The sequence below is a fragment of the Mesoplodon densirostris genome, chromosome 4 (genome assembly GCF_025265405.1).
Source record: "Mesoplodon densirostris isolate mMesDen1 chromosome 4, mMesDen1 primary haplotype, whole genome shotgun sequence".
Classification (NCBI taxonomy): domain Eukaryota; kingdom Metazoa; phylum Chordata; class Mammalia; order Artiodactyla; family Ziphiidae; genus Mesoplodon; species Mesoplodon densirostris.
Window position 1 is genome coordinate 51,133,744 of NC_082664.1, and position 14,460 is coordinate 51,148,203.

The 14,460-nt window shown below is 43.8% G+C and overlaps 1 protein-coding gene across 3 annotated transcripts in view; it reads left to right on the plus strand.

The window, feature by feature from the left end:
• Positions 1-14,460, plus strand: part of TRIM9 (tripartite motif containing 9) — a 104,682-nt gene that overhangs the window by 50,695 nt on the left and 39,527 nt on the right. For all 3 annotated transcript variants that reach the window (XM_060096221.1, XM_060096222.1, XM_060096223.1), the window contains exons 2-3: positions 4,957-5,052; positions 7,415-7,537. In XM_060096221.1, coding sequence (XP_059952204.1) covers positions 4,957-5,052; positions 7,415-7,537 — 219 coding nt within the window. The remainder of the gene's footprint in view (positions 1-4,956; positions 5,053-7,414; positions 7,538-14,460) is intronic.

The window sequence follows — 14,460 nt, forward strand, 5'->3', positions numbered from 1 at the left end:
TCTATTCTCACATTCACACTCACATATACACTCACATTTACATACAATCACACGTAGGCTTTTGCACATACATGCATACACACTCACATACACAGCCTCGCACACACATGTTCTCACAGACACACACACACACACCTGCCCCTGGACTGTGTGTTTCAGTTCCCAGGCCCAGCTACTCAGTTTGTAGATTGCAGCCTGTTCGCTGCCCCAGCCCTGCTGTTAAGTAAGAGACAGGGTGGCAGCTCCAAGCAGGCCAGCCTCTGAGGCCTCCCACCCATCTAACTACCATGAGCTGGGGCTGGGATAGATCCAGGATCTCCCACCAACAGAGAGGCCAGAGGAAAGAGCGCTTTGTGGAGGGAGGAAAGGTACAGGCAGGAACTGAAGTTCTAACTGGAAGGAGAATCAGGCCCCTTGGGTAGCTCAGCTTGGAGGTTCCCCAGGTTCTACTCACTCTTCTCTTGATCTCATTCCACACTCAGCCCAGCCCCTGCCCGAGATATCGGGTCAGTAGGTGATAAAGCCAGCATTGGACCCCAAACTAAAGCTTCTGGCCCTCTCCCATGAGACCCCCCTCTTTGACAGCGGTTCTTTTTAAAGTCAAGAAAAACGCTTTATGAAGGAAAAAAGTTGACCATTTCATAGGGTAACTAGCCTTGCTGTGGTTTACATGTAAGATGACTGTTAAGCATAATCAAATTCCCTAATAACCATAATCCCCTCCTCAACCCACATTCTTTCGTTTTATATACTCTCACCATGGGTTGTTTTTGTTTCTTCCTCTGTGGGTGAGGAAAGAACTCTCTTCTCAGGAGGCTGGAGCAAAGAGCACAGCTTTGGAATAAGACTAGGGTTTATATTCTGGCTCTTCCATGAACCAGTGAGCGGTAAAACCTTAACTCAGGAGTATCCATACCTTTGAGCCTCTGCAAAATGGCAGGGAGGTGATTGGGGTTAAATAGGACACCTGATAAAAGCACCCATCAGAGTTCATGGCTCATAAGAAATGACCAATATGTTGACACCATTTGAATTTCTTGTTTTTACTTTTTAATTATATAATGTCAGTAATGTAGTGAGAATCAAAAATCAGTATTTCTTCCAGAAAAATTGTTATTCTCCCGGGGCGGGGTGGGGGGCGGGGGGGTGGTTCTTTCTGAATCGCATTGCATCGACCCTCACTTTTCTCCTGTGTTTTGTGGTGACCTTGGTATCTGGCAAAGAGGTGGCGTGGGCCACAGTCCCAAGCGGGGTGCACTACGTCAGAGCTGCCCAGGGTGGCAGCAAGGTCGTTTGGGGGCCATCAAGGTGCCTTTGCATATTTGCCACCTCACCTATTTTGTACCAATTCTTGGTTGACCCTTTTTGACCCATCTCGTGCTTATAACTTCAGATCCCAGACAGCCAGGAAGCTTCCTTTCATTTGTTCCAATTTGTCTCCATCCAGTATTTGTAGTAAATTGAGGGGGGGAAATGACAGAAGAATAATGTTCACGGCAGGGAAAGGAAAGAAGACGTGACTTTCTGTCTGGGAAAGCTTGGTATCTGGGAGGATGCACTGAATTCGTTACCGGTTTCCTGAGCCTAAATAATAGTGGTTCTGAAACATCCTCCACAGGGGCTCCCAGACTGAGATGTGACCTCTTATAACATACACTCCTTTGCGAGGCTAGGGGAGCCAGCCAGGGTAGAAGCTGGAGGGGAAAAAGCCCGGGAGAAGGAAGGGAGGAGATGGAGTTCTTTGTTTCTCTCCTTCAAGCTCCAAACAACTTGCCATCTTTCTGGGCGATCTTGGTTATTCCGAGCATTCTCTGAGCTCTGGACTGGAAATTTGTCAGTGCTTCCTTGGCTACATCATTTTCCCACTCCCATTCACTTTCTGATCATGACATCTTTTCAAAAGTAAATTGGAAAACAAATATCCAAGAAATCAGGATGTCATTGCTTAGGCATTATAAACAGCTTCTGATGGCCTCAGGTACAGCCACAGATGCTACATATTTTCATCTTCAGTGTTGTGGTGTAAATTTACAGGGCTGCTCTGTGGTCCTGAATACAGAACATCTCTGTTAGCATAGAGCAGGAATTTAAATGCTTTTGGGAAATAAAATCAATCAAAAATAATGTTCTTCTACATCAGATGTGGCTTATAAATGTAATCAAAAGACTGTCCTATAAAAGCAATGCACATATAAATCCTTACAAGAAGAGCATTGTCTAGTGATAGATAGTTTCCAGGATTTTTCATTGTCTCCTGCTTTGTTTCCACAAGGTGGCAAATCTTAAGAGAAAGGTTTCTAGATCTTTATCTTATAATGCAGTTATTTATCAAATACCAGAACAATCATTAGCCAGGTAGAAGGCCTGAACATAGACACAAAGGGAGGAAATCTGTAAATAAATTGAGTTTTGCAGTTTATGTACTGCTTTACTGTATAAAATCCAGGGAATGGTTGGGGCCAGCACTCTTTTTCTACTATAGTATAATTTTCTTCTAAGTATATAGCAGCACCTGGTCAACAATTCTTATTGGGCGTCAGGTCTGACTTACATTATACACACACATTTAGTTGCAAGGCTGTAAGAAATCAGGTAGCTCCAGTTCTGTGCAGCTGAATGAATTTGACTTCTCTACTCAAACCTCCAAATGTGGTTACTAAGGCATGGGTTACAGTAAAAGGGGGAAGAAAACTGTGGTAGCCCAGCAAACTCTGACTCATTTAGAAGAAGAGAGAATATGAGTTCTAAAGTCACAAGAACAAACTTTTTCCTTTAGAATATGATTCTCATTCTATTGCTCACTCTTCCAAATAAGACTCTCTTTACCTTCTTCATCCCCTGGGCTCCTGAAAAAGTTCTTGAGAAAACTTTTACCCCAAGTTATAGTGCAGCTGGGACCCAGTAATAAATCATTGAGTAGCCCTTTCAGCAACTAACTGTAGGCTCACTTCTTACTTTTTCTTCCTGGGCTGCATCGGTTTAGACTCCCAGAGTTTGAGTACCTCGATCAAAGTACAAGTGATGAAGGGTATCCTCCAAAAGATCCTGTGCCAGGAACCTGCCCTGTGAATCCCACCCCAGTCAGTTCACAGGTGTTTGTGGGCAGGAAGGAAGAGGTGAGTAAGAGTTAATAACAGCCGACATTTATTAGCATGCACCATGTGCCAGCAGGGTTCTGGACTTTAGATACAGTATCTCATGCGATGCCCACAGCACCCAAGAATCATAGTGTTCTTCTCATTTATGGATGAGGTAAAACTATGTGTGAGATATGAACAGCTGGTAAACTGACAGCATTTAAGAATTTGGAAGAGTTCCCCTGACCACTGTCCTTTATTAGCAGGAGCCTTCAGGCCGAAGAATGCCTTAAGCCTTCACAATAACCCAACTACAAAATATTACTATTCCCACTTTTTCCATTGGAGTAACTCAGGCAGAGGTCACTTTCTCAAGGTCACGTTTAGGAAGGGACAGAGCCAGAATCTGAACCCTTCCAAAGTCTGTGCTCTGACGCCTCCCCACAGTGCTTGCACCAAGCCTGTGGCATGCACACTTTTAAAGAGATTCAGTGCCTGACTGGGTATCTAATAATGCAAATATAAGTGAAAAACATCCATAGGACCAAGAGATATAATTTTAAGATTCTGCCCTTTAACTGGAAGGACAGAGTGGATGAGGCACTGTGTTGGCAAGGAGGAGAAAGGGCTTTAGTGTCCAAAGAAGGTGTGGGGAAAGGCAGCGTGTCTCTGTCATTTACAGGAGGGATGGAAGGATTTGCCCAGTCTGCCAGGAGCAGGAATTTTGTACCAAGTACAGTGGTAATGGCTGCGAGTAACGGTAAACTCCAGTATAGGGATTAAACTCGGAGGTAATTTTCCCCCCAAAACAAGAAGTTTGGTGGTAGGAGACTTCACGTGTTGGTTCAGATGCTCAAAGATGCCATTGGAACCCAGGCACTTTCTCCTTTCACCGTCCTCCCTTACCACGTTGGCCTTCTCTTCTTGAGAGTCACAAGGCATCTGCCATAAAGCCAGCAGCAAAAGGGAAAAGGTTGCACCAACCACAGTGGTCCCATGTTAGCAGAAAAGCAGAATCTTTCTCAGACCCCTCCAGCCCCCATCCAACTTCCACTTAGGTCTTGTCAATCAGCAACAGAGATTGGGAGCCCGTGTGGAGGATGTTTCAGAACCGCTATTATTTAGGCTCAGGAAACAGGTAACGAATTCAGGGCATCCTTCCAGAGACCAAGTGCCACCCCCCAGCAGAAAGTACTTACCTGGACACCTGGCCCCCCAAGCAGAACTGCATCCGCATGTGGACGGGGTGGTGTGGAAAGTCAGAAGAGAGTGCACCTTGCTTTAGGAGGCTAGTGTGGAGAGGAGCTGGGGCAACAGGGCTGGACTTGAGAGAAGAATGAAGAGGCTGATGAGGAAGAACATCATCCTGCCCTCTGTATCTGTCGTTACATTTAAGTGACCCCAGAGCATGGCACAGGCTCTCACCCTTTCTTCCCTCATCCTGTTCTTAACTCTCTTCATTCTTTCTGCCCTAAAATCCCAGATCAGTAGCACATGGAGCTAAATAATATTGATAAGTATCAGATCATCTGACTCACTGTGTTTTTTTAATTTAAAATTAAATAAATTATTGCTGAATTAATTAAGTAATTAATGAGATGAGGAACTTCCAGGCAGATATCAGCTGGGAAGGGCCTTTGACTGCGATGGCCAGAAGTTTTCACCTCAGAGGAGACAGTCCTCAGGGGCCTCTGGAAGGAGTCGGGATGCTGTTATTACCAGCATCCCCAAGTACAGATGTTGGCTCAGTGACCCAGCTCAGACAAGAGGGATCTGAGGAGGGCCAGGGCTCCTGGGTCTTGGATGAAAACCACCCTGTGCGGCCTTGTGGCTGCCTCCTGTGATGAGAGCTCCATGGTTTCCTTCTTCATCTCTGCAGAACCAGCTTTCCCAGGCGCTGAACGGGCTGTCGGACAGGGCCAAGGAAGCCAAGGAGTTCCTGGTGCAGCTGCGCAACATGGTCCAGCAGATCCAGGTATTGGCAGCACCGGAGGCGGAATGCACGCCCCGCGGGTTAAGATGTAACTGTGGGGCGGGCGGGGAGGGGTTGTCTGTCTCTTTTATTTTTCTGTTTTGTGGGAAATTTCCTATGTATTTTTTTCCTGATCTTTCTCTTCTAATACATACGAACACACATATAGGCCAACTTCAAATATACCCCTTCTCAAGGTGGTTAACGTTTCCCCAACAGGCCAAAGACACAACCCCGTTTTCCAACTGGTTCCCATCTTCCACACTGAGCTGCTAATTCTCTGCTGCTGTGCAAAGAAAGATACCTATTTCTTTGTGAATGCAGTCATTATTGTTGAGTTTTTTAAATTCTATATGTTCCCAAAGCACCTTGCAATCATTATATCTTATCTAACGGTAGCAAACAGGTCACATTTTTTTTCTTCCTTCTTTCCTTCCTTCCTATCCCATAATAATGCTTCTCCTCTACTTAGATACTCAAATGTTTTTCAACCGTGATTCCCTGGCAACTATAATTTGCACAGTGACCAACAGATCAGCTGACATTTGAGAGCTTGTGAGCTCTCTACTATAGCTGAAGGGGAGAAGCCAGAAATTGCATGAGATGCTAAAATAATGACCTTCTTCACTGTTTACTGTTCTTATGTTTTGAGGTTTGCCTCACAGAAATAACCTTAGCTCTGGCCTCCAGTAGATTGGCTTTCTGAGTTAATATTTAACCTGTGTCAAGGCAGAAATGGCTTTTTAAATGTAAGCCTGGCTTCCAGAGCATCTCACACTGATTTCTTTGCCTTTAGTTGGCATGCAGGCCCATGGTAAAACCTTTGATTCCCTAACAACCTAACAGTTGTACACTTCCTTCTGTTTTCCAAACAGTAGAGTTTATCAGTTGGTCCTTTCTTTGCTTTTGCTGGCATAAAGTGTGCAGCCCCAGGCTTGCCGCTACACCTCACCTCTTCATCAGAGCAAAGCTTTCTTTCTGCTTTAAATCAGAGCCTGTATGAAGACAGTTGCCCCCTCCCTCCCAATATTACCCTGCTTGGGACGTAGAGAGCTCTTCAATGATGTTTTCCAGGAGAGTTCTGTGAGAGCTCAAAAGCAATTGCCGTGAAAAACAAAACTTAACATTTGTAGAAGTCATTGCTGAAGCAATTACAAATGCACGCCTTATACAGGTGTGTATAAGACCTTGCATTTGAGACAGTGACTTAATACCTGTCCATAGATCCTTATATTAAGAGACACAGTTCTTGATGACTTTGGGAATAAATTAAAATTTGATAGGCTAAGCTGTTCCTTCCTTTCCAGCCCCCCAAATCTTAACTCAGTTGACTGCTATTTTTTCAATGCTATTACTGTATATGTGATGAGTATTCAGCTTTCATTTGCTGTAAATTACAATTGTTTTCCAGATTATGGTTTGAGAATCAAAATTACATATGTAACTTATTGAAAGGGTTACCTTTAATGAATGCTTATAATTTAGGGAGAGAATTGCTTAAAAGACCGCAGTCCAGTGGTTAAGACTCTGCCTTCCAATGCAGGAGGCGTGGGTTCAATCCCTGGCTGGGGAACTAAGATCCCACGTGCCGTGGGGTGCGGCCAGAAGCTTTAAAAGAAATGTCTGTAGCATGTACAGATTTAAATCATGTAAAAAATTTTAGATCCAACATTCAATTTTAAGGTCATGGGAAAGCTATAATCCATTTAGAACATGCTTACTGTTCCCCACAAACTGGCTGGTTTGCATCTGATTTTTACAGCAGGCTGATGCCTGTTACATATACCAGTTATTCTTCACTGCCTACATGCACTCATGACTTGCTTTTTTAATGAAAGGAGCAAGTGCTTTTGCCCATGATTATTCTGTTGTCATTGGATTATTGTTTAATATCGAAGACAATTGCCATCCGCTTTCTTCTTTGTCCCCCTGGATTCTATGATTCTTTCTCCCTCATGCCTCAACAATACCCTGTTCCCCCAGCAACCAGCCTTTCTGAATGCCACCTTCCACCATGCACAGCTGGGCACATGCCAGCCCTCAAAAGGATTCATGTTCAACTCTACAAACTAAAACTTTATTTTACTTGATATAAGTCAAACTGTGAAGATGATTTCCTTCTGATAAGAATAAATGTATGAAGTAACATTTCTTCCTTTGAATCTAAATTTCACATGAAACACTACCACTGTGGAATAAAATTTATTCCGTTATTTATAAAAAGCAAATGTGCACTGTGGACGGGGCTCCTCTTCCTTCCCTTCAGCAGGGATTTCCACCCCACAAGTGTACAGGGGTTCTACTGTCTCTGGCAGCCCCAGGTGCCCAGGCGCCTCGTGGCTGAGAGCTGTGCTCTGTCATGCAGGAGAACAGTGTGGAGTTTGAAGCCTGCCTGGTAGCTCAGTGTGACGCCCTCATTGACGCCCTCAACAGGAGGAAAGCCCAGCTGCTCGCCCGTGTCAACAAGGAGCACGAGCACAAGCTAAAGGTGAGCGCTGGGCCCCGGGGGAAGCAGAAGGCCAGCAAGCCCGGCTCCCAGACTGTGACAGGCATACGTACACCCACAGCCTTGGATGGCCAGTAGCCCGGCCGGGGAGGAGCAGACACGTCCCTTTATTCACCACTCACTCCCTCCTTGACATCACCAATACTCACTGAGTGATTTCTCTGGACCAGGAATTGCTCTGGGTACAGACATAATAAATAAAAATCCCTGCCCTCCTGGGGCTTATGTTCTACCAGAAGGGATAAACAGGAAGCAAGATAAGTAAGTAAAATATGCAGTATTTTAAATCCATAAGCACTTTCTCTAGCTCATCAGTTTCCAGGCTCCTGTCCCTTAGTGTCTGTGACCAAGTTTTTTGCTTTTGACTTTTGTAAAGGGCCACTGGACTCTGTGTGTGTGTGTGTTTCATGGTAACATATGTAGTCATTCCTAAAATGTGTGGGAGACAAGTGTGGGTGTATTAAAGATGCTGCTTTTTTACCCAGAAAGTTCTCTGAAGGTTGTACTATGTGGATGTTAATCTTATACATTTAGCTGCAACAACCTGGGAAATGGGTTTAAATCCATAAGCATTTTCATCCAAGATAAGTTAGGCCTAAATGAAAAATTCTTCTGGAGTCACCATTTTTTTTTTTTTTTTTTGCGGTACGCGGGCCTCTCACTGTTGTGGCCTCTTCCGTTGCTGACCACAGGCTCGGACGCGCAGGCTCAGCGGCCATGGCTCACGGGCCCAGCCTCTCCGCGGCATGTGGCATCTTCCCGGACCAGGGCACAAACCCGTGTCCCCTGCGTTGGCAGGCGGACTCTCAACCACTGCGCCACTAGGGAAGCCCTGGAGTCACCATTTTTTATCTGAATTAAAATCTAGAAGTGCTGGGGCCTCCCTGGTGGCGCAAGTGGTTGAGAGTCCGCCTGCCGATGCAGGGGATACGGGTTCGTGCCCCGGTCTGGGAGGATCCCATATGCCGCGGAGCGGCTGGGCCCGTGAGCCATGGCCGCTGAGCCTGCGCGTCCGGAGCCTGCGCGTCCGGAGCCTGTGCTCTGCAACGGGGGAGGCCACAACAGTGAGAGGCCCGCATACCGCAAAAAAAAAAAAAAAAAAAAAAAAATCTAGAAGTGCTGTGAAATGTGATTCTGTAGCTACCCAGGAGCAACGCACAATGAGCATCCTTGATGACCAAGCCCTGTTTCATAACAGCAATAGCTGACGTTCGGGGATACTTTCTTTGGGGCAGCACTATACAAACTGTGCTCCAGGGATCAGCTCCTCTGTTCCTCACAACAACTCTGCAAGGTCTTTATTACCATTATCCACATTCTAGAGATGAGGAAACCATGGCACCATGACATTAAGAACTGGTCCAAGGATCCAGAATTCCAGTCCTGGTAACCTGGCTTCAGAACCCAGAATCTGGACCGTGGCCCCCTACTGCCTCTGGCTGGTAGTACAATGCAGAGAGAAGGCATACGGGGATTTACCTAATCCGTTCACCAGTCAGCCAGCACCTACCTAATGCACACCTGCTAGGAGCTGAGTGCTGGCCACAGGGGCAGGGGGAGGGGGACACAAAGGTGACTTAGGATTATGGGGCTTATAGTCCTGTGGATGAGATCAGTCACACCCACAGATGACTCCAACACAGGTAGAAAGTGAGTTTCCAGGAGAAGGTGGCCCATGTCGTTAGAGTTGTGAGGAGGACAAAGTTACTTCCAGCTAAAAGGGTCACAGAGCGCCTCATGGAAAAGCTGGCATTGGAGGAGCCCAAAGTCTGGGAGGCGTGTGTGGATGGCGACTTGCATTCTTGCCTGCAGGGATGGGCCAAGCTGTGCGGGAAGAAGAGGGTGATCAGCAGAGTGCACCCTGGTCTTGCTGCATCCAGTTAGTCTTGAGGACTGATGGGTGCTTTCTGTTTCCATCTCCTGCTCTAACACTACTAAAAGCATTATCACCATAACCATTCCTTTTATCACCCTTCGGAAACCCAGAACTTTTATTGTTATAGTGGAACTTAAAATGTCATTTGAACCACATAGAGTAATAGAGTATCTAAAATAAAACGACAGCTGTCTTCGGGTAATGAGCTGGACAGCTGGGATTTTCCCTCTAAAAGTGGACCAGCCGTTTTAATATGTAGCCATAAAATTTTAACTTTTTCCTTAACGGACGTCTCTTCTGTGAAACGTTGCGGACACTTTCCTGGCATCTTTAAACAGAACACTGGGAACAGTTTGTGTTAAGTCATCTGTGTTAGACGACAGTGGCATCTCCGGGTTTTCTATACAGGAGAGATGTAAGGGCAGCAATCTGGACAGATAGGGGATCGAGGATTGAGAAAACATCATTTATCCATATCAAAAAATGCAGAGCCCCCTGTCTTCCTCTCCTTAGTGCTGCCTCTGCAGGACGGGACTGTGTGGAAATCAGTTATAGGCTGTGCTGTGGGGACGGATGGGGATGGCACAGGAATAGCTGAAATGCATCTCGGGGACCCCACGTCCAGCGTCAGTTCATCGGTGCTGGTGGTCTGACCAGCCAGACACACTGATGCACTTGGGGAACACTGAGCAGAGGCAGCTGCCTGCCCTCATTACACCCTGCCCGGGGTGGAGTTCCCTGCCCCAGATCCCAAAGGGCTACTGAAACGAGAGACAGGTGGCTGGCTGTGGCCCACAGCAGCAAAGCTGCTCTGTCTTCTGTCTCGAGTGATTTGTTTCTCTGCTGTTTTCAGCTGATTGTATGTCGCTGCTTCTGAAAACGGCCAACAAGGTCGACACCGTGACTGCTGATGCCAGCCTCCAAATGTCTCCCTCCCTCTGCTTTTCTCCTCCTGCCTCTCCCCTTTCTTGTCACTTCTGTTGCTCCTCGGATTTGTGAGAAAAGACTGGCCTTTTATAGACATCGCTTGCCAAGCACAGTACTTCTTTCTGTCTTTGTTGGCTAGCCCATCACTCACAGTCTGGCAGGGGTAATCTTATGGTCTTCCGCTTCCCTTTGGCAGAGTTCTCTTGGGGGCCTGCTTTTTGCTGACAAAGAGGAGAGTTGTATATGTGTGTTTTCCTGGCAACTTTCTCTTCTTGAGCCATCCAAAAGGCTAGGGGAGCTGGAAAGCAAGTGTGCATAAAGGCAGTCTTTATAATCTACTCATGCCCCTCTCTGAAAGCACTGATTGCTTGAGCAGATTGAGCAGTTCTGGTTCTGAGGCAAGATGGAGCTGAGGGATGAGAAGCCCAGATTCTGGGTCATAGAGAACGGGATGTGAGGACAGACTTTATCACTTACTAGGTCTCTAACCATGGACAAGTCTACAGCTCCATTTCTTTCACCTGTGTGTAAAATAAGGCTAGACGTAGTCGACGCCTCACAGGGCATTGTAAAGCGCTTAGCACAGTACTCAAGATATTAGCTTTATGGTTGCTGTCCTTGGAAGACTGGAAATATGGTCTCACTCAGCACACTGAAGAAGTGCTCCTAGGGACTCATTTTCCATAATACCAGAGCTCATATTGTAAAATTAGCCTATGTGCTGGTGTGATTGTCTCTGAACCTAGGAAATTCTTTAGCGGCTTGAGTATAATTGATCATCGTACAAAATAGTGCACCAAATTTGGTGAGCTATTTTTAAAAGCTGAAAAAAAGGCTTTGAGGCATATGCAGATGTGACCATATTTTAGGAACACTGTATGAAATATAAATTATAGTTAATGCTGTCCTGGGAGCCAAATGTCTCTTTTCAGGGTATGGTAAACTAATCAAATGTCAGAAAGCTACTGGAGGGAAAAAGTGCTTTTGAGCTTTCAAAAACTATTACTAACTCACATTTGGTACTACTTGGGCAATATTCCCACTATCAGCAGAGTCAGCTGGGTCCCCAGTTTTCTTGTACGAACTGTGTATTTTGTTAACATCCTTCCCAGGTCTTCCTTAGCTGGGTAAGGCTTTAAAATATCTTCACTGCCTGTGATCCTCAGAGGGAATTTGTGACCACACTTAAAATGTGCCATTAATGAGATCTGTGCTTTTTTTCAGCAACTTTACAAATGTCGTTTTTCTTTTGGTAAGCCCAAAGAAATATCTGAGAATTATTTTTATTTATGTAACATTCAGAATTTGAAATAATTCCACAATCATCTTAAATGTGTTCTCTCCCCAATATTTTAGAATGAATTCATGTGTTGAATAGTACACAACTATGATGATAGGTGATAAGTGACAGGTGTCTTCTTGGTTTCTTGGTTCGCTGGCAACTCTAGAGCCTCTGAAAGAAAAAAAATAGTTATAGCTATTCAAATATATTCTGAGAAAATCTAATCTTTAATTTCCATGTGTGGTTGGTAAATTAACATACCAATGACATTACTCAGTGAGAATGCTGAGGGATAATCATAAAGTTTACTGTTTTATAGAGCTTTCACTTTTACAGAGGGCTTCCATGTCCCAACTGTAGTTATCTATGGAATGCTTGATTTTGAATCCAAGTGTACCATTGGGTTTTGTTAGATTCATTATCATGATTGTCATTGTTATGTTTGTTATTATTTACCATGTATTGCCTGTATGTCCCCATTATGTTAGCAAAAAAATTAGTTATAGGGACATATCATTAAGAGTAGAAATTTACACTAGGGATATTACTGGCTTACTTAAGCAACTTTGCCAATGCTTCATAATAGGCAAGTAATCCTTTGATTCAGGTTGAGAGAGAAAGAGAGAGAGAGAGAATGGAAGAAAAGGAAGAAGGTAGTCAGGAAGGAAGGAGGGAAGGAAAGATGACCAAGCTCACAAAGAATTTAAAAATAATTAGATAGGATTTGACTGTTACAGTCATTTCTAGAAAGAAAAGCAACAAACTAGAAAGAAAAGGTCAATAACCCACTCAATTCCCATAAAACTACTGGCAAGGAGTTCCATTAGTTCATTACAGTGAAGACATTTGGAAAAATTAGGCACACTGGAACACTTGAAACCTTTGCCCTCAGCAGAAGTCTTTTGGGGGTCAACTTTCATAATTTAACCACAGTTATTATTGATTACAAGCCTATCATTAATGGGGAATTCATTCGGCAAATTCTGTGGTCCTCTGCTTCCCACCGTGTAGGAGCAAAAGTCACAGCGGGCCTGTAAGGAATAGAGTGCCCAAGATGCCCGTGGAATCATCAGGATGCCACCACACACAGTTGGAACTCACCAAGGTTAGAGGACATACCTTTAAACACCTTCAACCCACTCTGGCAACGCCAATGAAGCATAGTCACAGAACTTCTTTAATGCCCTTTGCCTAAACCCATATATGAGTGACACTCTTAGCTCCAGAAGACACTTCAATCACACTTTGAAGATGATGGAATAATCCACCATATCACATCTTACAAAACACCATACTGGATGCATCACTTTCATTGCAGAACAGCATAAATTGTAAATGTTCTCCTGTGTGGGTGGGACCACACCAGGATGCTTCTCTCTCTCCACATACCTTGTATTTCTTCCTTCATTAACTTCTCTGTACAAGGATACAGTATTCTATACAGTAAGAGCATGCTTTGGATATTCCACTCAATGTTTATTGATGAGGTTATTGGCATTCACACTCTGAGACAGAAAGTTCACAGTTTTACTGTTAAAATCTCAAGCCTTCCTCAAAACAGGTATGTGTTTTATTTATTTAATAGGCCTAAATGATCCTTTTATTGATTAAAAACTCAAAACCTCAGACTTGTCTTTGAAATAATTAGTTACCAATGTGGTTAAATTAATAACACTATTACAGAGGATGGTATCTAGAGAATGGGGGAAATAGCTGCCATATTTCCATAAACCATGTGGGAGATTGGTGGCATGTGAGAAATTAAAAATGTTCTTTGTTAATTTAAATGCCTCTAAGTTTCAATGAATGTAATAATATAGGAGATAATATTCTACTCTAGGAGAAAATCAAGAGAATTATTTATTTTACTAGATGAATCTAATGGTCAAAGTACTTCACCTGTAACTCACCAATGAGTTAATTCTAAGTATCAGTTGGGCATCTTGCTTCAGGACATTATGGGACACATAGAAAAAACTATCCCCACTGACCAAAGGGACCTGTGAAGAATAAATTCTTCAAGACTGTATCTTGAAAGTACTTGTATCTTAGACAGAAAAAAAAAAGAATTGCATTATACTTAGAGGAAATTGTTTTAAATGGTGATGGAAATGTATAGATTCTATTTAAGAAAGAATATCTTGAAATATGAGAGAGAGAATGTTAGTATTTACTTAGACTAAAAATTCATTAGTGTTATCCCTCCAGACCCCATGATGAGAGAGAATACTATGAGAAAAAGTATTTATTAAAAAGAAGATTTAAAGAACAATTTTTAAAGAGCTACATGTAAGATGGAGAGGTGAATGGAGGTGGAGGAAAGGTTTCAAGGTCAATATTGGATAAAATAATGAAATTCCCCTTAATTAACCTCAGTTCTTGCTGCTCTTTGTATCACCTGAGCTGAGTGGCGAGAGGTTGGCCTGTTCGAGATGTGGCGGGAAAATGTAGTTGTGGATAGGCAGAATAAAATTTCACATTTGTACTGTATAAGCTCTCATGGGTTACTCTCTGACACTAAAAAAGTCTAAGCATTCAAAGGGGCACAGCAGTCTGTTCTCAAATTCTCCTTTTCCGAAAAGGTACAGTATCATATCCTGACCCAAGAAATGACCTTTATAAATTTGCCACTCAACAAAATAAAGCTCTTCAAGCGATCAGTAGGACTTGCCATCCAGAAGAGATGGTGACTGCTTATAAAATTGTGGAAGCCTTCTCTGAAACTGTGGACCACAGATTAATTGTCCCCTGAGAGCTGGTTTAGGCTTTAATGCACATGAAAATGGGAAGATTGTTTCCAAGTTCCTATTTGTGTCACTC